Source organism: Oncorhynchus tshawytscha, linkage group LG03, assembly GCF_018296145.1.
Source record: "Oncorhynchus tshawytscha isolate Ot180627B linkage group LG03, Otsh_v2.0, whole genome shotgun sequence".
Classification (NCBI taxonomy): Eukaryota; Metazoa; Chordata; class Actinopteri; order Salmoniformes; family Salmonidae; genus Oncorhynchus; species Oncorhynchus tshawytscha.
This window is the reverse complement of record NC_056431.1, coordinates 50,959,452-50,983,823: the sequence shown is the minus strand read 5'-3', so window position 1 is coordinate 50,983,823 and position 24,372 is coordinate 50,959,452. Positions and strand designations below refer to the sequence as shown.

The 24,372-nt window shown below is 42.9% G+C and overlaps 1 protein-coding gene across 1 annotated transcript in view; it reads right to left on the bottom strand.

Annotated features, from left to right (window-relative positions):
* Positions 1-8,024: 8,024 nt before the first annotated feature.
* itgb5 (integrin, beta 5) overlaps positions 8,025-24,372 on the bottom strand; it is a 72,512-nt gene continuing 56,164 nt past the window's right edge. The window contains exons 11-15 of the mRNA XM_024407020.2: positions 21,969-22,191; positions 21,182-21,282; positions 19,712-19,831; positions 17,236-17,402; positions 8,025-9,828 (exon numbers count right to left, since the gene is read on the bottom strand). Of these exons, the coding sequence (XP_024262788.1) occupies positions 9,733-9,828; positions 17,236-17,402; positions 19,712-19,831; positions 21,182-21,282; positions 21,969-22,191 (707 nt within the window). The 3' untranslated portion in view covers positions 8,025-9,732. The remainder of the gene's footprint in view (positions 9,829-17,235; positions 17,403-19,711; positions 19,832-21,181; positions 21,283-21,968; positions 22,192-24,372) is intronic.

Genomic DNA, 24,372 nt, shown 5'->3' with positions numbered 1-24,372 from the left:
TTGTGGACCCCGGACTCATTCGGGACTTCCGTCGACGTTCAACTACCCCTGGTGGACCATCGGGAGCCATTCCTTGAGGGCGGGGGTTGAGGGGGGGATGACTATTTAGGTTCCTCTGTGGACTGGGCCAGTTGCTCAGGTCTCATGATTTATTTAGTGTTCTAGTGTTCTTGCGTTGTTGTTTTGCTATGAAGACCTTAAGTAAATACTCTAAAATAACATCAAATTGCCTAGAAGGCCAGCATCCTGGAATCGCCTCTTTAATGTTGACGTTGAGACTGGTGTTTTGCGGGTACTATTTAATGAAGCTGCCAGTTTGGGACTTGTGAAGGCATCTGTTTGTAAAACTAGACACTCTAATGTACTTGTCCTCTTGCTCAGTTGTGCACTGGGGCCTCCCACTCCTCTTTCTATTCTGGTTAGTGCCAGGTTGTGCTGTTCTGTGAAGAGAGTAGTACACAGCGTTGTACGAGATCTTCAGTTTCTTGGCAATTTCTCACATGGAATAGCCTTCATTTCTCAGAACAAGAATAGACTGATGAGTTTCAGAAGAAAGTCCTTTGTTTCTGGACATTTTGAGCCTGTAATCAAACCCACAAATGCTGTTGCTCCAGAAACTCAACTAGTCTAACAAAGGCCAGTTTTTTTATTGCTTCTTTAATCAGTTGTCAGCTGTGCTAACATAATTGCAAAAGGGTTTTCTGATTATCAATTAGCCTTTTTTAAATGATAAACTTGGATTAGCTACGTGCCATTGGAACACAGGAGTGATGGTTGCTGATAATGGGCCTCTGTACGCCTATGTAGATATTCCATTAAAAATCAGTCGTTTCCAGCTACAATAGTCGTTTACAACATTAACAATGTCTACACTGTATTTCGGATCAATTTGATGTTATTATTATTTATTTGTATTTTTTATTTTACCCCTTTTCTCCCCAATTTCGTGGTATCCAATTGTTTGTAATTACTATCTTGTCTCATCCCTACAACTCCCGTGCGGGCTCGGGAGAGACGAAGGTCGAAAGCCATGCGTCCTCCAAAACACAACCCAACCAAGCCGCACTGCTTCTTAACACAGCGCGCATCCAACCCCGGAAGCCAGCCACACCAATGTGTCGGAGGAAACACCGTGCACCTGGCGACCTTGGTTAGCTTGCACTGCGCCCGGCCCGCCACAGGAGTCGCTGGTGCGCGATGAGACAAGGATATCCCTACTTTCCTCTCTGTCTCAAAGAGGAAGGCCTTTACCCAATTCTCTCCAAGTTCTGATCACTTTGAGGATTTTGGAATCTGGAATCTGGAATCTTTCATCGTGAAACTGGTGATTTGTGTGGTGCCAGTGAAGCAACTGTGTGTAGAGTAGTTCAAAGTCTGCAGGGCCATTTGTGAACTGAGGAGTCTTTACATCAAGTTTCCTGCTGCTGCTGGCCAAGCCAACTATAAAGTACAATTCTATGAATATGGGCACTTCCCAGGAGTGATTGGCTGTATAGATGGATGTCATGTTCCCATCAAGTGTCCATCAACTCCTGATGTTGAGGAGTCTACAGGCACCATAAGAACTGGTTTTCCATCATGTTCAGGGTGTATGCACTCCTAATTTAGAGTTTTCATACATTGTTGCCCGTTGGAAAGGTGCAACTCACGATTCAAGGATTTTTCTCAACTCTTCATTGTGTGCTCAGTTTCAAAGAGGACAACATAGTGGACTACTACTTGGTGATAGAGGATATGGTCAAAGTAACTTTTTATTCACTCCATACATAAATCCCACAACAGCTGAGCAGCAAAGATATACAACACAGCTCATATCCGCACGAGAGGGATGGTTGAGGCTATGTTTGGAGTGTGGAAAAATAGATTCCAATATTTACGCAATACACGTTGTTTCAAGCCAAGAAGATGCTGCAAGGTGATCATTGCTACAGCAGTGCTGCACAACTACCTGAAGCGGCACTGCTGTCCTCCAATGGAAGATCAGGATCAAGCAGATGTGCCCATGGCGGAGGCAGGCAATGACCAAAGAGGACTTGCACACAGAGTTGCTTTCACATTGCAGCACTTCAACTAGATGAGATACATTTAAATATGGAATGTATTCATTATGGCTTAATTTTGCTTTGATAATGTTGGTTCTGTACAACATTAAAATAGTGTGCAGCAAAATTAAGTGAGTGACTAAATCAAAGCTGGTTTCAAATATAGTTTGTGGTGATTAAAATACTCTCACTCATGAATATCCAAATGACAAAACATTTATTTTTTACATATCATATTGTTCACCATGGCTGGTAATTACAATTGTCTTATTACTGTATCTTTTTTGGATCACACTGCTCTCTTCCGACTTCATGTCCAATTCAACCTGTAGAATTCTTATTTTCATTTCATGTTCTTCCTTCAGCTATTTCATTTTATGCTCATGAAATTCTCTGGCTAACTTCTCATGCATGGTCATCTTTTTTGTTCTCTGCTGAAAGGTGGTGGCAGCATCTTCTCTCAGGGATGCTATATCAGATGGAGGGTACACACTCACTGTGCACTGGCTCTTCCAACCTGTTCAGATTCCCTTCCTCTGGAAAAAGAACACTGTTAGAAGCACAGATAAACTCATATGATCCTTAGAATGAAAGAAGAATAAAGATTGACAGACAATGGAATATATTTACCAAAGGAAGTAAGCAATTTACTTTCTTTGGTATATGTACCATTTGTGCTCAGTTCTTCATCTGGACTGCCCAAATGGTCATCATCTGGTATACCATCCAGAGGTTGGTCATCATCTGGTATACCATCCAGAGGTTGGTCATCATCTGGTATACCATCCAGAGGTTGGTCATCATCTGGTATACCATCCAGAGGTTGGTCATCATCTGGTATACCATCCAGAGGTTGGTCATCATCTGGTATACCATCCAGAGGTTGGTCATCATCTGGTATACCATCCAGAGGTTGCTGGTGCCCTTTTTACTCCAGACAGCTAAATCACTCAATTCATCAGTCTTGTCTTTTTTTGGTGATCAACCAACCGCTAGTAAATCGCTCTCTTCTGATCTCTGCATTCTCTCTTTTTTAAAGCCCGTTTAAGATTCTTCCACAGAGTCTATAAAAGGCAGATATCATTCAATATAAGTGATGTCACAAAAATATGAATATGAGATATGTGAAATATTGATAATAATGAAGATATCTCACCTGAAGTTGCTGTACTCTTCTTGTGTTTACATTTTAATCTGCATTGAATTCACTACAAATTGCAGCCCAACCACTATGTTTCTGTTTTAGTAGCGTTTTTTCATACTCACTAAAGTTTCTTCAACTAATTATTTTTGCCTCTGCCATTGTCTCAAGATTCACACCAGTAATGGTGTTTTCTATTCCAGTCCGGGTTTTATGAGCACCATTAGACCAACAGCATGTGCTCATACTTAACTAATCAGGCTTAACCCAGGTGTTCTCATTTAGGTTTACTTACCTTACTCGAGGACTCCATAGTCTCTGACTAACTAAGCCAAGTTCATGAAAGCTACTTAAATGTCCTAGTTTAAATAGTACACATTAAGGCCTACTCCTGGCTTAATCTAAACCCTGTCTGTGAGACCGGCCCATAGTTGAGTAGAACCCCTCCCCTGGTTTAGACTACTAAATGAACAAAAGTATCAAGCACTTACTACTACTTCACTCCATCCAGTAGATGGCAACAAAATACACTTTATATTAGAGTGTGGGGAGTCAGTCATTAGCCATTAGTTTATTCCAGAGATGTCATGTACTGTAATGTCCAGCATGTGGAGCCACATGATAATATATCTGCCTGCCTCACTGGAGAGGGCTACGGCATGGTTTTTGCATGGATAGTTTTACATCTATTATTTATCATATCTGTTAGGTCGATCTACACCTGTCATTTCACTCCGAGGACATATAAGTGAATCTGATATGAACTAAGACACACATGGTCAGGATAATGCTACCTAACTCGGGTCAAAGGTTATGTTACCGCTGTGTTAGTTTAACTGGACCTGTTTGATTGTGTGTGTGTATTTGGGTGTATCTGCGTGCATGTGTGTCAACATCTATGAAGGTAGATGTAATTAATGTGATTTATCGCTCATATCTGGAATGATGCAGGCAGACAAACCAAGCATTCACAAGCAGGGGGACAATTCAAATTCACAAAAGCATGACGTTCTGGTAAAATAATGTGCTTGTTATGGCTCGCGGGGCCTTTGTGATGGATATTTGTTACATGCTTTGTTTAACACTACATCATAGTTGGCATGATGGGCCTGGGCATGGGAGCACAGCGGGATACGCATGGAAGCGTGTGGATGCCAATGGTGGGGACAGGAGCCCGGTGATGATTGGCACACACTGCCTGCATGCGTGTTAAAACCTCCTGGTCCCTGTATTGTCTTTGGTACGGACATGGGAACTAGGCCATAGTTTACAGAGTATTTACATCACAAAGAGACGCTAATCCCTACTGAACAACACTTCTTACTGCAGAACCTTTTCCCCATGGACCCTCCAAAGCTGTGAAGAAGAGAGAAAGCTAGCTATGCATGCTGCAACAGTTGCATGACCCTGTCAATGTTTAATTCCAGGAGAATGGGTAAATAAATTGGCTTAATTATATTATTACAGTAGCTTAGTTTGACTTCATGGGGGGGTCTGACACTGTTTACAATGTGCCACATAATTGTTCATTGTGACTGGTCTAGAGAAAGGCCTTTGTGCTGCTGAAACGTCAACATAAAACCCTCAAAGATAACCCTTTTTTGTTTTGTTTCTATAGTACAGTATGAAGTACTATAGTGGATAAGCTTTACTGTGAAGTGTTCATCTTCATCATTCTCTACACCGCTTAAACTGAACTCTGGACCTCAGCCAGTTCCACTGAGTTTTTTCATTGTTCCACTAGTATAAATCAAATCACATTGATTGGTCACATACACATATTTAGCAGATGTTATTGCGGGTGTAGCAAAATGCTTGTGTTACTAGCTCCAACAGTGCAGTAGTGTCTAACAATTCACAACAATACACAGAAATCTAAAAGTAAAAGAATGTAATTAAAGAAATATATAAATATTAGGATGAGCAATGTCAGAGTGGCATTGACCAAAATTCAGTAGAATTGAATACAGTATATACATATGAAATGAGTAAAACAGTATGTAAACATTATTAAAGTGACCAGTGATTCCATGTCTATGTACATAGGGCAGCAGGCTCTAAGGTGCAGGGATGAGTAACTGGGTGGTAGTCGGCTAGTGATGGCTATTTAACAGTCCGATGGCCTTGAGATAGAAGCTGATGCACTTGTATTGACCTCGCCTTCTGGATGGTAGTGGGGTGAATAGGCCACGGCTCGGGTGGTTAATGTCCTTGATGATCTTTTTGTCCTTCCTGTGATATCGGGTGCTGTAGATGTCCTGGAGGGCAGGCAGTGTACCACCGGTGATGCGTTGGGCAGACCGCACCACCCTCTGGAAAGACCTGCGCTTGCAGGCAGTGCAGTTGCCGTACCAGGCGGTGATACAGCCTGACAGGATGCTCTCAATTGTAAATCTGTAAAAGTTTGTGAGGGTCTTAGAGGCCAAGCTGAATTTCTTAAGCCTCCTGATGTTAGAAGCACTGACTGGATACATTAAAAAGGTGTTAGAATGGGAGAGAGTTGACTTTGTATGTGCTTTCCCCTTTTTTGATGAGATACATTATGACAGACAGTTGAGTTAGAGTTGATGTTATGTGGAATTTCCTCCCGAGGAATGAAATGGTAGTTAGTGTCTTGCTTTTGAGAAGCTTATTTAACATTCCTCTAATTCCAGTCGTGTCAGTTATTGACAATCACGGAGTGCAGATTGCCTGACCCCAACCAAACTGATGCATCACGTGGTCGGGGCCCCATGCTGTTAGTGCAGTTAGCATCAGCAATGAAAACAGCACACACATCCAGATGGTAGATAGCTTGTGCTGCGAGTTGTCTTTTTGGCATCCAGTGTTTCTTGCGATCAGTTCTCTCCCTCAGGCTGTAAGGATTACAGATGGTACTGGGTCATCTTGACACATCTGAGGAGAGACGGGAAGTGAAGAAGAGGAACAAGACAAAGAGTGGGAAGCTGGAAAGAGGATGTGTAGTCTAAAGAGAGCGAAAACATGAGAAAGAGGAAAGGGAGCAATACAGACAGCAGAGAAAGAAAAACGAAAGCGGGACATGTGTGAATGAAGAATGAAGAATAGAAACATGGTAGAAGGTCAGCTGACCAATGGAAGAAGCTTCAGGTTTGTCAAAGTGTGATGAGAAGTAAGGGAATGGGTGCATGGAAGACACACTTTCACACCATTAGTCTGCTACCCTCTTCCAAAATACACACACACACAGATTTCCAAGCTTATCTACTTACCTACACTATTGTAGGAGCTCCCTCCCTGCTCACAATAACATTGGAAAATACATACCCCCCCCATCTAACATCTTATCCAGCATGCATTTCCCAATCATGTGCACTGAGGAGTGTATGGCATCTATCAGGAGTCACTGATGTATTGGTACTATCACATCACTTCTCTTTTCAACAACCCATTCATTGCCCCTCATTATACCCCTCCAGACCCACAGTCAGTCTACATCACACTCCGGGGCCAGCTCGATTGTGCTTAATTAAAGTATTGATTGTGCTAACGAGGCTAGATCTCCAGTCCACAGAGGCTACCTGCTGATTGGGCCTGATCTTTCTGAAGCCTTCGGCATTATTTCCTTTACTGTTCAACAAACAAGTGCACTTACCGTACTGGAAGTCCCTATAGCTTCCATTTTAACTGTGCCCTGTGTCCCTGTTCAGCAGGCAGAGATAATAAACGAACACACTAACCTACTTTTTCCCTACAGCTGAAACCTGGACTGAGGCTGGGCCCTGCCTCGCGGGGGATGAGGCCCCCACCAAAACACCAAGTAGGGGGGGGATTTATGACCTCACTTCAGGCTGAAATAACAGCCCCTCCAGTCCCATAGACATGTTCCAAATCCCAGCATTAGTTCCACCCTCTTCCCTGTATACTTGGGATCTTCCAAACTATGAAGTTAGCAGGGAAATAGAATGCATTTTCCAGCTCACGTGAACCATCAAGTTCTCGGAAAACTGAATAACAAATAGGGTGTACACATAATCCATGTGTTTATTGACATTACTTTGGGTTGTTAGTGCTTCTATGAGTCTTATTTGCAGTTCATTTCATCTCTGAAAAAAATGCTGAATTTATGCAACTAATTTAGCAGCTAAAATACAAATCTGGGTTAGCTAGGGAGAGAAGCACATGGTGAGGGTTGTCATGGGCGACAGCAGAAACCAAGGTGTAAAGGGAGACAAGACCACCTTTCCTCTGTGTTTCTGTACGAGGGCAGTAGACTGCTGCTTATTGGTTGAGAGTGAGAACAGATGCGTTTGAACACATGCACAGCTTCCCTGGCACCTGAGGTCTAAGCCAAAGACAGACCCCCAATTCATTCATGTCTCTCTTAACATTGTCACCCTCCAACACTCAGTTCATTTCATTCATGTCTCTCTTAACCTTCAGTCACCCTCCAACACTCACAGTTCATTTCATTCATGCCTCTTAACCTTCAGTCACCCTCCAACACTCACAGTTCATTTCATTCATGCCTCTTAACCTTCAGTCACCCTCCAACACTCACAGTTCATTTCATTCATGCCTCTTAACCTTCAGTCACCCTCCAACACTCACAGTTCATTTCATTCATGCCTCTTAACCTTCAGTCACCCTCCAACACTCACAGTTCATTTCATTCATGCCTCTTAACCTTCAGTCACCCTCCAACACTGGCTGTTTATTTTTGTTATTTGGAAATGTGCTGCTGCTAGGAAGTATAGTTTAATGGTGAAACAGGTGAAACTATGCATAGGTAAAACAAATAAAAAGTTGAGGGGTCTAGACAGGGTGGGGGAAAAATTGCAAGAGGATCACCATGGGAGTAAAAGTCAAATAAATGGGATATATTTGCTTTTAAGTCATCCATTTATTGCCGTTTCGTGAATACCTGCTCTCTGTGCAGAATGACATATACACGCAGTAGTGTTGTAATCTATTGGTTTCTAATGGTGAATTATCAATGCTGTACAGGAAAGGTCTGGGCTCATGCATTTCCTCACATGGTGCCAAGACACACAAGTAAGCAGATTATTTTTATATGATTCTTATTGCGTTTGGCACACACACATCCATAAAAGTTAGTGCGCACACTTTTTTTGTCCATCGTCTCCCGCTCTCTCTCGCACTCTCTCAAGCCTAGCTCACCATCACAAAAAAGGCCATGGAACACATTTAATGAGAAGTATTCCCTCCCATCTCATACTGTAGCCCTTTCATAACTTCAGTGATATGTTTTAGCCTGCTTCTTCCTGTTGGAATGGGTGAGGGAGAGAGTTATGTCCCATGTCAACACAGCTTAGAGATGTTCCCCGTCTCTCCGCCCACCCACACTCACAGTGCAAGTAATGTAGCCATGACAGAGAGCAGGGTTATTGCAGTCATACTGAATAGTAGCTTGGTCCCAGATCCGTTTGTGCTGTATCCAAATGTATCTATTTGTTTGGCAATGACAATAGGTGCTGACACAGCACAAACAATAGATCAAGACTAGAGAAAGAAGTGCATATATAGTGTAACAACAATAATAGAAACACAATGAGAATAGATGGAGATTCCTAGTCACTTTGAGCCTCTCCTAATAATATAATATATTGTGTAAAACAAGGGTAAGAAAACTATTGCTCTTTTAATGTTAGTACCATGACGCCAAAGTCCACAAAAAAAATGTGATGTTATTATCTCATAAACCTGAAAATCTCCTGCTGATGTACATTAATTCATATTTCCATTTGTTATGAAGGAGGATGCATAGTGAGTGTCAGGATAGGCATTTTTAAGAGTAAAAAAAATATATACATACAAATATAAGTCGATGCCTTGGCTGTCTGTACAATGTGTATTGCTGTTTATGTGAAGGAGATGTTATGGTTTATGACAGCGTTTCCCAAATTCGGTCCTCGGAACCCCAAGTGGAAGACATTTAGTATTTTTCCTTAACACTACACAGCTGATTCAAATTATCAAAGATAGATAATTAGTTGATTATTTGAATCAGCTGTGTAGTGCTAGGACAAAAAAACAAAATGTGCACCCTTTGGGGTCGTGAGGACAGAGTTTGGGAAACCCTGGTTTGTGTTGTGAAGTTGGCAATTTAACACAAATTGTCAGTGACAGATAGGGGTTCATTGTTCTGTCTACATAGTTCATTCTGCTTATATAACATCCGCTTGTTAGCTAGAGAGATGACTCAGAGGAGCACAGATTATTGTCTCTGTCCTCTTTAAACAATTTCCAGACCAGGAGAATGTTGTTGCTTGTCCGCTGGGCTGTATTCTACTGACATCAGTAAATCATACAGAGCTGCCTAGAGCTTTAAGTCACATCTCATTACTTCATGGTAGTTGGTCACTTTGTTTCTCCTCAGTCAGAGAGAAAAAAAAGGCCACAGTCCCCAGAAACAATCCAGACTACTACTTTTACTTCTGTTTGTCATAAGTCCTTGGCAGATCAGATAGATGGTTAAGTTTATTTAATCATTTCCCACCCCTCCTGGTTCTCTACTTGGACCGGTCCTGCCGTGCCCCCCGCACCACCAACACCCCCATGGGGAGGTGGTCAGTGGGCTGCTCCGTTGTAAGACTTGCCATACATAATGAAGTCGGTCTCTATTGGGTGGCTGGAGATGGGCTGCTTGTAGAGGGGGTTGGAGGCCTGGAGAGAGAGATGAAAGAGAGCGAGAGAGAGAAAAGGGGAGAGAGTAACAGAAAGTTTGAAAAATTGGTCAGTTCATCAACGTGCACATGTTGAGGCAGGATGGACATTTAAGCCACAGCCTCAGAATTTTAGAACAGTCACAGTGTTCCAAACAGTTCTTCCACTAACTGACAGCTATGTGGTCCAACATGAGGTCTGATGGTTCAACACATTGTTTTTGTTCCAGCAGATGCTTCAAGTTAGGCTCTTCACACTGATCACATTTAAGTGGTCATATAGAGCATATCATATAGAGCATATCATACAGAGCTACCGCACAGAGCTTCGCAGCCAACTCCGAAGCTATGGTTGAAGACACGAACAAGAATTCCCCCTACGACCTCAGCAGAGCCATCAAACAAGCACAATGACAATATAGGATCACGGTGGAATCCTATTACACCGGCTCCGATGCTCGACGCATGGGCTACAGTCCATAACAGATTACAAAAGGTGGATCTAGCCGTGATCTTTCGAACAATGCCTGTCTACCAGAAAAAGACAATGCATTTTATGCACGCGTCAACAAAAACACCACAGAGCCATGCACAAGGGCCCCTCGTAATCCTCACGTCTAAAGCTGACCACCATCATTCCTGATGGTTACTACCACCCTTTCCTGGTGCACTAACATCTGCAATCATGAAGTGCTTTGAAAGGCTGGTCATGGCACACAACACCATACCTTTCTTTAACCAGGTAGGCCAGTTGAGAACACGTTCTCATTTACAACTGCGACCTGGCCAAGATAAAGGAAAGCAGTGCGACACAAACAGAGTTACACATGGAATAAACAAACATGCAGTCAATAACACAATAGAAAACAAAATCTATATACAGTGTATGCAAATGGCGTAAGGAGGTAAGGCAATAAATAGGCCATAGTGGAGAAGTAATTACAATTTAGCAAATTAACACTGGAGTGATAGATGTGTAGATGATGATGGGCAAGTAGAAATACTGGTGTGCAAAAGAGCAAAGATTAAATAAAAACAATATAGGGATGAGGTAGGTAGATTGGATGGGCTATTTACAGATGGGCTGTGTACAGATGCAGTGATCAGTAAGCTGCTCAGATAGCTGATGCTTAAAGTTAGTGAGGGAGATAAGTCTCCAACTTCAGCGATTTGTGCAATTCGTTTCAGTCATTGGCATCTACAGACGATGCAATCTCCACACTCCACACAGACGATGCACTCCACACTGCTCTCTCTCACCTGGAATACCTATATGAGAATGCTGTTCAACAACATAGTGGCCTCCAATCTCATCACCAAGTACGGGACCCTGGGACTGAACACCTGAATCCTGGAGTTCCTGATGGGACGCTCCCTGGTGGTGAAAGTAGGCAAGAACACCTCTGTCACGCTGACCCTCAACACGTGGGGGCCCCCTAGAGGTGTGTGCTTAAGCCCCTCCTGTACTCCCTGTTTAATCCCTATGTGTCCGTGCACGACTCCAACTCCATCAAGTTTGCTGACAACATGACAGTGGTAGGCCTGATCACCAACGTCAATGAGACAGCCTACAAGGAGGTGGTCAGAACTGGCAGTGTGGTGCCAGGACAACCACCGCTCTCTCAATGTCAGCAAGACCAAGGAGCCGATTGTGGACTACAGGAAACAGGGGGGCGGAGCACACCCCCCTCCACATCGACGGGGCCGTGGTGGAGAGGGTCAAGAGCTTGAAGTTCCTGGGTGTCCACATCACTGAGGACTTAAAATGGTCCTCTCATACTAGAACAGTCGTGAAGAAGGCACATCAATGCCTCTTCTCCCTCAGAAGGCTGAAACGATTTGGCATGGCCCCTCAGATCCTCAGGAAATGTTACAGCTGCACCATTGAGAGCATCCTGACTGGTTGTGTCACCGTCTGGTATGGCAACGGTACCACCGCAAACGGAAGGCCCTACAGAGAGTGTTGCGGACGGCCAAGCGCATCACTGGGGGTGAGCTCCCAGCCATCCAGGACGTACATGCCAGGCGGTGTCTGACAAAGGTAAAAAAAATTGCCAAAGACTCCAGCTAGTGAGACATGAACTGTTCTCCATGCACCCGTCAGGCAGGCGGTACCAGTGCATCAAGGCTCAGATAAACAGACTCCTAAACAGCTTCTATCCCCTGACCACGAGACTGTTAAATAGCTAACAATTACTGCTCTCCCACAGACTATCCACACTAACTCTATGCCCATCCACAGGACCCTACCCACTCAGAAACAACCTACCTTGCTGCTAAATTATTGATTTGATTTATTACTCCATTACACTGCTGTCCATTGATTATTCATTGCCATTAGTATTTATATATTTATCCTGCTACTGGTCACTTTTCAGCTCTGTTTCCATGTACAGTGTATATCCTACTACATGGGTGCCTGACGTCGTCTGAAAGCGAGGGTGAATACATTTTTTTGAATTAAACATTTTAAAATGCTTACTTTTTTCCAACAATTTCCTGCAGTTGCTTCACAGGCGGAATACATATTTATGAACAGAATGCAACTATTTTTCTTAGATTGTGCCACAATAAATGAAATTGAACACAGAATGAACAGAAGGCCAGACAAGAAAGTGCGCACTTATCTATATTCCATCAGTGCGCAACAATGCCTAATTAATCATAACCATTACAGAGAACAAATCCCAATTTCCCCATACATACATACATACAGTCAATAAAAAAACAAGTGCCATTTAAGTTTGATTTATTGAAACCGTAATACCAACTGATTATATTATATTGTGGAACACAATCTTCAAAAAGATAACCTCAGCAGTGGCGCTTGCTTGCAGAAGCCTATGGCTGTGCAATAGAATAGCATTGTTTTGTTAATTTAGCAGACAAGACAATCTTATTTCCCAAGCCCTTATCACAGACAAGACACCTATTTTGTAGTAAAAAACATGTAATATAACAGAATACATTTCCAAATGAAAAAAAGTTACCAGTGCTAAGTGATGTGCATATCCTGTCTTGAACAGTTATTCTCAGTGGTCATTTAAAATGGTGCTCAATTTGGCGAGTTGAAAGACAATTGTTTCAGGGTTACAAACCAAAATCTGTCTTCTTTTCGATAGACAGACGTTCAATTTAGTTTATTCTGCCTATTCTTTGGAATTTTCTTTGGAATTTTCTAAAAAAAGGTAAATTCCACATTGAACACTGCATGGTGATGAATTACAGCCACATCATCTGTTTGTTGAGTAGGCTTAAGGATTCTGATCAAAATATGCTCTGTCTTCATCGAACTAACGTTAATCCATATTTTCAGTGTGGAACCCGTCTATGTTTGGGGGGGTACAGCCTAGGATAACCAATTCTAAAAATGTCATTAGCAGTTCGCAAAGTAGCTTAAGCGGGGGAAAAACAGGACACAATTACTCAAACTGCCGCTCATTGATGGAATACATATTGTCCTACTTCGATCAACCAGTCCATTTTGAATGTGGGATAAAACTGTCATGGTTTGTCAAGGAATGTCGATTGTGTATCCCTCAGATACGTTTTTATAGAGATTTATTTCTGTAGGCCTAAAGGGAGCGTGTGTAGAGGGCAAGGTCAAACGCAATTGAGTGAATGAGACACTTGGCTTAGCTTTTGTGGTGCCCTGTAAATGAACATGTAGAGTTATGGAACACTAGACTCAAAGAAAACTAACGTAGTCTTCAAGACAAAAAATATATAATAATTCAAAGCATATTCCACCAAATAGTTTAACACTATTTGAAAAAAAAATGAATCTCTGGTTAAAGATAGTTTTGAACGGCTTAACCCGGCCAAACCCGGCCAACGCTGGGCGGAGTCAAACGAGACTCATGCGCATCTCTACCTCCGACAGAATTTTTTAGTTTGAAGCGCTGTCAGTTTCAGCAATTTGATTTGACCATTAAAGTGTTTAAAACTTGTCTCAGCAGAATACATATCTGATGTAACGAGGGTAAAAACTACTTATTTGGTCAATATTACTTACCAAGCAAAGCAGAGCTGTTTTATCGACATACAAATATCCTATGCTTTTTCTATTTTGCGCATATGCACATACGCTACATTGTAACTTTTTTATTTAACTGGCCAAGTCAGTTAAGAACAATATATTATTCACAATGAAGTCCTAGTAACTACCTTGTTCAGGGGCAGAAGGACAGATTTTTACCTCGTCAGCTCGGGGATTTGAACTAGCAACCTTTTGTTTACAGGCCCAACGCTTTAACCACTAGGCTTCCTGCACCCGCATATGGGGTTCAACCAGGACTGTTACATTTGTAACTGAATGAAGACAATTTAACCTATTGTTAGGAAAAAAAGATGGGGAAAAAATGTAGAATGAATCATACAATATTAGGCCTATGTGCTCAATGGGATTAAGATCTGGGCTCTTCGCTGGCCATGGCAGAACACTGACATTCCTGTCTTGCAGGAAATCACGCACAGAACGAGCAATATGGCTGGTGGCATTGTCATGCTGGAGGGATGTCAGGATGAGCCTGCAAGAAGGGTACCACATGAGGGAGGAGGATGTCTTCCCTGTAACGCACAGCGTTGAGCTTGCCTGCAATGACAACAAGCTCAGTCCGATGATGCTGTGACACACCGCCCCAGACCATGACGGACCCTCCACCTCCAAATCGATCCCACTCCAGAGTACAAGCCTCAGTGTAACGCTCACTCCTTCGACGATAAAAGTGAATCTGACCATCACCCCTAGTGAGACAAAACCGCGACTCGTCAGTGAAGAGCACTTTTTGCCAGTCATGACTGGTCCAGCGATGGTGGGTTTGTGCCAATAGGTGACTTCGTTTCCAGTGATGTCTGGTGAGGACCTGCCTTACAACAGGCCTACAAGCACTCAGTCCAGCCTCTCTCAGCCTATTGCGGATAGTATGAGCACTGATGGAGGGATTGTGTTCCTGGTGTAACTCGGGCAGTTGTTGCCATCCTGTACCTGTCCCGCAGGTGTGATGTTCAAATGTACCGATCCTGTGCAGGTGTTGTTACACGTGGTCTGTCACTGTGAGGACAATCAGCTGTCTGTGCTGTCTCCCTGTAGTGCTGTCTTAGGCCTCTCACAGTAGGGGCATTGCAAATTATTTCCCTGGCCACATTTACATTATGCCTCCTTGCAGCATTCCTAAGGCACATTCACGCAGATGAGCAGGGATCCTGGGCATATTTCTTTTGGTGTTTTTCAGCGTCAGTAGAAAGGCCTCTTTAATGTCCTAAGTTTTCATAACTGTGACCTTAATTGCCTAGCGTCTGTAAGCTGTTAGTGTCTTAACGACCGTTCCACAGGTGTATGTTCTTAATTGTTTATGGTTCATTGAACAAGCATGGGAAACAGAGTTTAAAACCTTTACAATGAAGATCTGTGAAGTTATTTAGATTTTTACAAATTATCTTTGAAAACAGGGTCCTGAAAAAGGGACATTTATTTTTTTGCTGAGTTTATATTATTAGTATTACTACATTGTTGGGAAATAGCTCTCAAGGTAAGAATGTCACTGTACTGTTTTACACCCGTTGTATCCTGTGCACGTGGGTAATAAAACTTTGAAAAACATATTTGTTCCTTCCCCAGTTCACACATATGGCTTCAGTGTTATGATACATGGAAACTGTTCCAAAAGTACATTAGATGTGTACCACAATGAGATGAAAGACAACAATTACATTCCACAACTTGGCATTTCAAATGGGATGTGCTTATATCCTATCCTTCGCAGACATGCAAGTCTCATCACTTATATAGGCCTACTCTTGTCCCAAAACAGGCATCACAGCAATTCACACAGCCTTTCATTTGATAGATGGTGTAATAGTCCTCATTGACTCCCATATCAAATGTGGCTCAGTCACATATGAATTCAACCTGTTTATATGTGCAGTGCCTTCTGAAAATATTCATACCCCTCCTTGACTTATTCCACATTTTGTTGTGTTACAGCCTGAATTCAAAATGGATGTATTTTCTCACCCATTTATCTACACACAATACCCCGTAACGACAATGTGAAAACATGTTTTTAGATTTTTGTTGATAATTTATTGAAAATGAAATACAGATATATTTAATTCACATCAGTATTCACACCCCTGAATCAATGCATGGTAAAACCACACTATGCAGTGATTACAGCTGTGAGTATGAGTAAGTCTCGAGCTTTGCACACCAGGATTGTACAATATTTGCCCATTATTCCTTTTCAAATTCTTCAAGCTCTGTTAAGTTGGTTGTTGATCATTGCGAGACACCCATTTTCAAGTCTTGCCATAGATTTATGCTGATTTAAGTCAAAACTGGTGCTAGGCCACTCGGGAACATTCAATGTCGTCTTGGTAAGCAACACCAGTGTATATTTGGCCTTGTGTTTTAGGTTACTGTCCTGCTGAAAGGTGAATTAATCTCCCAGTGTCTGGTGGAAAGCAGAGTGAACCAGGTTTTCCTCTGGGATTTTGCCTGTGCTTAGATCTATTTAGTTTATTTTTATCCCCGCCAACCAAAAAAACTCATAGTCCTTGCTGATGACAAGCAAACCCATAACATGATGCAGCCACCACCATGCTTGAAAATATGAAGAGTGGTTCTCCGTGATGTGTTGGATTTTCCATGAAAAAACACTTTGCATTCAGGACATGAAGTTAATTTCTATGCAGCATTACTTTAGTGCCTTATTGCAAACAGAATGCATATTTTTGGAATATTTTCATTTTGTACATGCATCCTTTTCACTCTTGCCATTTAGGTTAGTTTTGTGGAGTAACTACAATCACTGCCATTAAACTCTTCAACTGTTTTAAAGTCACAATTGGCCTCCGGCAATGGAGTTAGGAAGGACGCCTGTATCTTTGGAGTGAATGGGTGTATTGATACACCATCCAAAGTGTAATTAATAATGCTCAAAGGGATATTCAAGGTCTGCTTTCTTTTTTGCAAGGCATTGGAAAACACTCCCTGGTCTTTGTGGTTTAATTCTGTTTGAAATGCACTGTTTGACTGAGGGACCTTACAGATAATTATATGTGTGGGGTAGAGAGATGAGGTAGTCATATTTTTATTTATTTAAACACTATTAATGCACAAAGAGTTCATGCAACTTATGTGACTTGTTAAGCACATTTTTACTCCTGAACTTATTTAGGCTTGCCATAACAAAAGGGGTTGAATACTACTGACTCAACACATCTCTGCTTTTCATTTTTGATTCATTTGTAAACATTTCGAAAAACATAATTCCACATTGACAGTGTGTAGGCCAGTGACATCAAAAAGATTTATATTCAGGCTGTAACAACAAAATGTTGAAAAAGTCAACTTTCTGAAGGCACTGTAAATCACTGTTATAAATAGGACAGTCATCCTCCTCACCATCTCGTAACGTGCGCGGCAGCGTGCGCTCTGGAAGCGGGCAAACTCCCGTCGGTCGTGCACGGTGATGACCAGCTTCCAGATGGCTAGCAGCACAATGCCCACCAGCAGGATACTGCCCACCACTGCCAGGAGGACCGTCATGGCATCCGGCGCTGCGCCACACTCTGGAGACGGGAGGGGAGACAAACAAAGATTATTAAAAAGCAGATATACACAGGAACTAAGAAAATACACAAAGATATAGATAGGAGAAATATATAAAGAGACATATACACTGAACAAAAATATAAACACCATGGTCAAGTTGTTGGTCCCATGTTTCATGAGTTGAAATAAAAGATCACAGAAACGTTCCATACACACAAAAGGCTTATTTCTCTCAAATGTTGTGCACAAATTGTTTACATCTCCGTTAGTAAGCATTTCTCCTTTGCCAAGATAATCCAAGATTTTAAGGAATGTCCACCAGAGCTGTTTCCATAGAATAGAATGTTAATTTCTCTACCATTAGCCGCCATAAGAGTGGTCTATGGTGGAGGTGGGGTTATGGTATGCGCAGGCATAAAGTACGGACAACGAACACAATTGCATTTTATCGATGGCAATTTGAATGCAGTTACTGTGACGAGATCCTGAGGCCCGTTGCCATGCATCCATGTTTCAGCATGATAATGCACAGCCCCATGGAACTGTACACAATTCCTGGAAGCCAAAAATGTCCCAGTTCTTGAATGAACTGCATACTCACTAGACATGTCACCCATTGAGCATGTTTGGGATGCTCTGGATCCACAGGCCACAATCAACAGCCTCTATGCTAAGGAGATGTGTTGTGCGGCATAAGGCAAATGGTGGTCATACCAGATACTGATTGGTTCTCTGATCCACGCCCCTACTTTTTTTTTAAAGGTATCTGTGAAAAACAGATGCATATCTGTATTCCCAGTCATGCGAAATCCATACATTCCTAGACAGTACTAGTTAATGGATTAATTTAAATTGACTGATTTCCTTATAAAAACTAACTCAGTAAAACCTATAAAATTGTTGCGTTTATATTTTTGTTCAGTGTGTGTGTATGTATATATATATATATATATATATATACACATACACTGCTCAAAAAATGATTGATAAATTAGAATAAGGGGTCTGAGGATCTCATCTCGGTACCTAATGGCAGTCAGGCTACCTCTGGCGAGCACATGGAGGGCTGCGCGGCCCCCCAAAGAAATGCCACCCCACACCATGACTGACCCACCGCCAAACCGGTCATGCTGGAGGATATTGCAGGCAGCATAACGTTCTCCATGGCGTCTCCAGACTCTGTCACGTCTGTCACATGTGCTCAGTGTGAACCTGCTTTCATCTGTGAAGAGCACAGGGCGCCAGTGGCGAATTTGCCAATCTTGGTGTTCTCTGGCAAATGCCAAACGTCCTGCACGGTGTTGGGCTGTAAGCACAACCCCCACCTGTGGACGTCGGGCCCTCATACCACCCTCATGGAGTCTGTTTCTGACCTTTTGAACAGACACATGCACATTTGTGGCCTGCTGGAGGTCATTTTGCAGGGCTCTGGCAGTGCTCCTCCTGCTCCTCCTTGCACAAAGGCGGAGGTAGCGGTCCTGCTGCTGGGTTGTTGCCCTCCTACGGCCTCCTCCACATCTCCTGATGTACTGGCCTATCTCCTGGTAGCGCCTCCATGCTCTGGACACTACGCTGACAGACACAGCAAACCTTCTTGCCACAGCTCGCATTGATGTGCCATCCTGGATGAGCTGCACTACCTGAGCCACTTGTGTGGGTTGTAGACTCCGTCTCATGCTACCACTAGAGTGAAAGCACCGCCAGCATTCAAAAGTGACCAAAACATCAGCCAGGAAGCATAGGAACTGAGAAGTGGTCTGTGGTTATCACCTGCAGAACCACTCCTTTATTGGGGGTGTCTTGCTAATTGCCTATAATTTCCACCTGTTGTCTATTCCATTTGCACAACAGCATGTGAAATTTATTGTCAATCAGTGTTGCTTCCTAAGTGGACAGTTTGATTTCACAGAAGTGTGATTGACTTGGAGTTACATTGTGTTGTTTAAGTGTTCCCTTTATTTTTTTGAGCAGTGTGTATATATATATATATATATATATATATAAGAGAGAGAGAGAGATAGGAATATAGACAAAGGGAGATGCAAGAAAGAAAGAGTCAAACAATCATACAGAATAGCTGTTAAAAAACAGGCCTCATTTACACAAAACGATATAAATCTATCATAACCTAATTGTCCAATAGAGTGCATGTCCAAAAGAGGCCTAGACTGACACTCTCCAGATAATAACAGACAGACATGGTATACACTATTTCATACTACAACACATGACCTTCTCTGTTATTGTTTTATCCTCCATTTCTTTGAATGTGAAGAGAAGCAGCTGGCTGATATGTTATGTCCATGTTTTCTGTAGCAGTACTGACCTGGCTCTTTGAGCGCGGTGAGGACTGACATGCCGTTGGCGTGTTCAGAGTACATGAACTTCATCACACACTCGTTCTCCGTCTTGTACAAGCAAAGGACAGCGTTTGGGTCTTCCGTTTCTATAAGAGGACAAAAAAAGAGGGGCACTGCTGAGACACAAGCAAGAAAAAAGCTGGCGAAACTTACTGAGAGAAGAAACAAAAGACAAAAGAAAGAAAACGAGGATGGTGAGAGCTCCGACAACACAACAATGTGGGAAAATGTATCAAGATGCATTGCTTTATTGTGAAATCACTCTTGGATAAGTGATTGATCGCATTCCACAGTAAGGACAGAGCCATTTGCTTTGCTTTTTAATCCTTGTTTTTGTGAACTCTATCATTCAAATATTCTAAATGCCTTGTGGACTGAGGAATTAGACTAGCTCTAACCCCTCCAACGTCTTCCATCTCCCCTCGATTCCCTCCAGCCTCCTCTCCCCTCTTTGCTTTCGGCGGGAGAGAAGTTTCTGGAATGTACATGCAGAGTCTATTAGGGGAGGTCAGATGGTTGGAATAGCAAAGTGAGAGAACGCAGTAAACAGAGCAGATCTAGGACAGTGAGGGCAGAGCGACAGTGATGGGAGGGCCTTAAGATATAACAACCTCTTTAAATCCAGAGCCCATGTTGAGTCTGAAACAGCACCTTATTGCCATCTCAGCATCACAATGTCCCCACAAGCAACATTAACATATTAAAACATTCCTAGTTATCCCCCGTAATGCAAAACGCTGAAGGGATCCAGACAGACCAAAACCTGGGACTGTCTATGTTCCACTTAAGACCTGTGGGTTTTAAAAGGACAGCACGTGATGACAGTTTAGAGTTATGGGTGCAGGTAGAGTTACATGTTTGTTTAGAGGGCGGGGTAGATGGGGAGTAGCCAGGGGGCATCATGTTTTAATGGGGCTGCGTGTCTTTGAACCAAATGATGGGTTTGGCTGCATGGCGCTGCCCGTTATTATAAGCTGCTACCCGGAGGACAGAACAGAAGATGTCCGTCCGCTCTGCCACTAGAGACCCAGACTGACACTCGCCAGAAAATAACAGACACCCACTCTGGACTGGAGAGGGTATATTTATTTTCATAAGTAATTACAGATGAGGCATATGGGCGTGTGTGTGTGGGTTGGAGAAGCGTGCGTTACGTTGGTCTGAGCTAAACCGTCAGAGCAGCTTGGTGATGTCACATTAACTAAAACAGCTCAAACGGCAAGTCTGTGCTCAATAAGAGTGGGAGAGAGCTAATAACCTAGAACAAGGGAAGACGTCTGTAATGCATCAACAACAAACTGCTGCAGACGCTAATCACAGATGTTGATACTCCTGTGTGTGTGTGTGTGTGTGTGTGTGTGTGTCTCTCTCTCTCTCTGCTGGCCAGCTGATGTTAGAGAGTGGAACCACAGTCAGTCAGTGTTTTGTTTACTCACTAAGCGTTTCCACAGTGATGATCTCGTCCTTGCATAGCCGCTGGCACGTCTGGTTGTCGGACAGTCTTCCGGAGTCGAAAAGCCGGCACTCGATGCATTCCCTGGAGTGGAGAATGAGAGAGATGCCAGAGCGACAAGAGAGACCGTGCGTGGCATAATTACATATGTGCCGTGTTTACAGGACCAGAGCTGACCAGGCCTAGAGTTTAAGGTCAGTTTATGGTCAAGGGTCACACCCAAAATGTTCACCTTTTACCTCTGAAATGAGAGCCATGTGTGAGTATAGGAGCATGCTGGGAGGGTACAACTGTGACTGATAGCAACACATTCCCTGGGATAGCCTGCTGATACACTCTGCTCCTGATATAGGATGAGTGAGGAGTTTGAGTCGTAAACCTTTTGCTTTTTCGGGGGACACCAATGGAATGGGAGCCGTCTTAACATCTTTCTGAAGCGCAAATCATAGTCCACAGTCGCTGAGACACGATAGTCTGGCATCCCATTGTGATATTGCTGTGTGGCTCTGAGACTACCATCCATGGGGGGCGTGCAGCCCAAAAGCGCACATCCTAGACTGAGTTATATGTGTCTTAAATCCTTTTTGTACCTTAATGCATGGTAATGGATGATATGCGTCTTACCATGATAGGTCAAACCACAGCTTCAGGTGCACATTAGAAACCCCTGGACACTTAGGACATGGTTGACCCTCCTCTCCCTCCCTACTCTTCTTCTTGCCTTCCTTCTTTCCCTCCACACATCCCTTCCTCTCTGTCTCTGTCCGTACCTTTTGGTGCCACAGGCATCGGGGCAGGTGGGGCATTTCTCGCAGGTGTCCCCGAAGGCCCCTGGTTCTGTACACTGGCAGTGCCCGCACACACAGCTGCCTCGCCCACTACAGATCTTCCCGTCATCAGACACACAGGAAGACGTGTCCGTGGAGCAGTTACAGTTGTCTCCGATGTAGCCCGCATGGCACTTACACTCCCCACAGTGGCACTCTCCGTGACCTGAGAAGAGAGGAGGTAAGGAGGGGGAGACTATGAGGACAGTCATCACAGACACAGTGTCAAGCGGTATTAAACACAGGTCCATATGGTAGAGCCAAGGAGCAATATGCAGTTGATACATACATTTGGTCTTATAAATGCATGATATGTACCTATTGATTCTTGAAGAATATAACTATAAATGCTTAGTTCAACTGTCGAACCCCATTAGAACACAAAATATAAACTTGTTTGTATCCAATGTTCGTAAACAAAGTAAATGTAAAAACACTGTATATCCTCAAAACATGGTTAAAACTATCATTTTGATATCATCAATGGTCTGTCTTTGACATGAATTTGAGCATGGACACATTTCTCCAAGCCCAGGCGGGAGGATGCTTTGTTATGGTTTTAAATGCTGATTAGAGAAAAGAAAAAAACATACACCTACACATTCCACTAAAGGACTTTCTAACTGGGAAGAAAGTTTCGTAATGTTTGAACAATCTATAGACAATACGGCCATTCGGCTTAACCCAAATTGTTATGGATCACAAAAGCTGTGATCTTCCTTGCCCCCGGGCTCCCGAGTGGCGAAGCGGTCTAAGGCACTGCATCTCAGTGCTAGAGGCGTCACTACAGACACCCTGGTTCGAATCTAGGCTGTATTACAACCGGCCGTGATTGGAAGTCCCATAGGGCGCACAATTAGCCCAGCGTTGCCCGGGTTTGGCAGGTTTAGGCCGTCATTGTAAAAAATAATTTGTTCTTAACTGACTTGCCTAGTTAAATAAAAGGTTACATTTGATTTCATCAGTCATAATTTCATCAGTCATGAACAACTGGAGTAATTTCAATTATTCCAGTTGGGGCCTGGGTCTCTAGAACCAACAACAAGCATGTAAGCCTAACAAACTTAAATGGGACAAAGCTTATCGACATTGGAAGCAGCCCAAGGTGAAGCTAAGCCTTAATAGGTGTGATGTCAGAGTAGAGTTAATCACAGATCAAACACTGATTTGTCTCAGTAGCTGTCCTGTGTGTGTGTGTGTGTGTGTGTGTGTGTGTGTGTGTGTGTGCGTGCGTGCGTGCGTGCGTGCGTGCGTGTGAGGCCTAAGGGCAGATCTCACAGTAACAACAGACAGTAGGCTGGGTTCTTCAGACAAGATAAATAACCCCTTAAAAGCTTTATCAAAGTAAAACAGTTGGTCTACTGTAAAAACAGTTGGTCTACTGTAAAAACAGTTGGTCTACTGTAAAAACAGTTGGTCTACTGTAAAAACAGTTGGTCTACTGTAAAAACAAAAATGAAAGAAAAGCTTTTTGTGCATATGGACAATTTCTGGGATCTTTTATTTCAGCTCATGAAACATGGGACCAACACTACATGTTGTGTTTATATTTTTGTTCCGTATAGGTAGAAGAGAGAGATCTTTCCTAATCCAGGTGTTTTAGCCTAGTCCCCTCTAATGGCAGGATAATTCCACAGGGTTTAAATATTAAGAAAGCCTAATACTACAATAAACCTTAAAGGTTGAACAACATGGGTCTAACTAACCAGTCTGAACACTGCAGCAAATCACAATGATGGTAAACTACTAGCGTACAGTGTGATGTTTCATCTATGGAGCCGTGTTTTTAAAGCTTGTTCTAGAATCTACGAAGGATTCCATTCTGTTGTGGTACAGTAGAGATGTATGCAGACTGACAGACAGGGCCCAGAGACTGTGGAACGCCTAACAAATGTAATTAGTGCTGTCTGAGTAGGATGTTCACATTGTTTTAGACACACTACACCCTTAAATCATGGTAATAAGGATTTCGTGGCTAAGTAATTTTGCTCATAGATTATGCATATATGAACTACACATCGACACATCCAGCCCAAAGTGAGAGGTTTAAAAATAATACTTTTAGTCGCCAATGTACCAGAACATGTCTTAATGGGATTAGTGTTGTTTTTAAGGACCATATTTTAAGAGGTGGAAAAGTTGAGTCTGGTCAGATTAATCACCCCTGTGGTTTATGATCATGTCTTTGCCGCGCCCAACAACGGTCACTGACGGCGGCCAGTAGCACAACCAGGATGTGTGCGCATGTTTGTGTGCACAACTGACGGGTGTGTGCCTCCTGGTCCTGGCGGCTGAGTCACTGTGAGCGAGGCCTGGGAACATGTCTTTAACCAGAGGGCATTGCTGG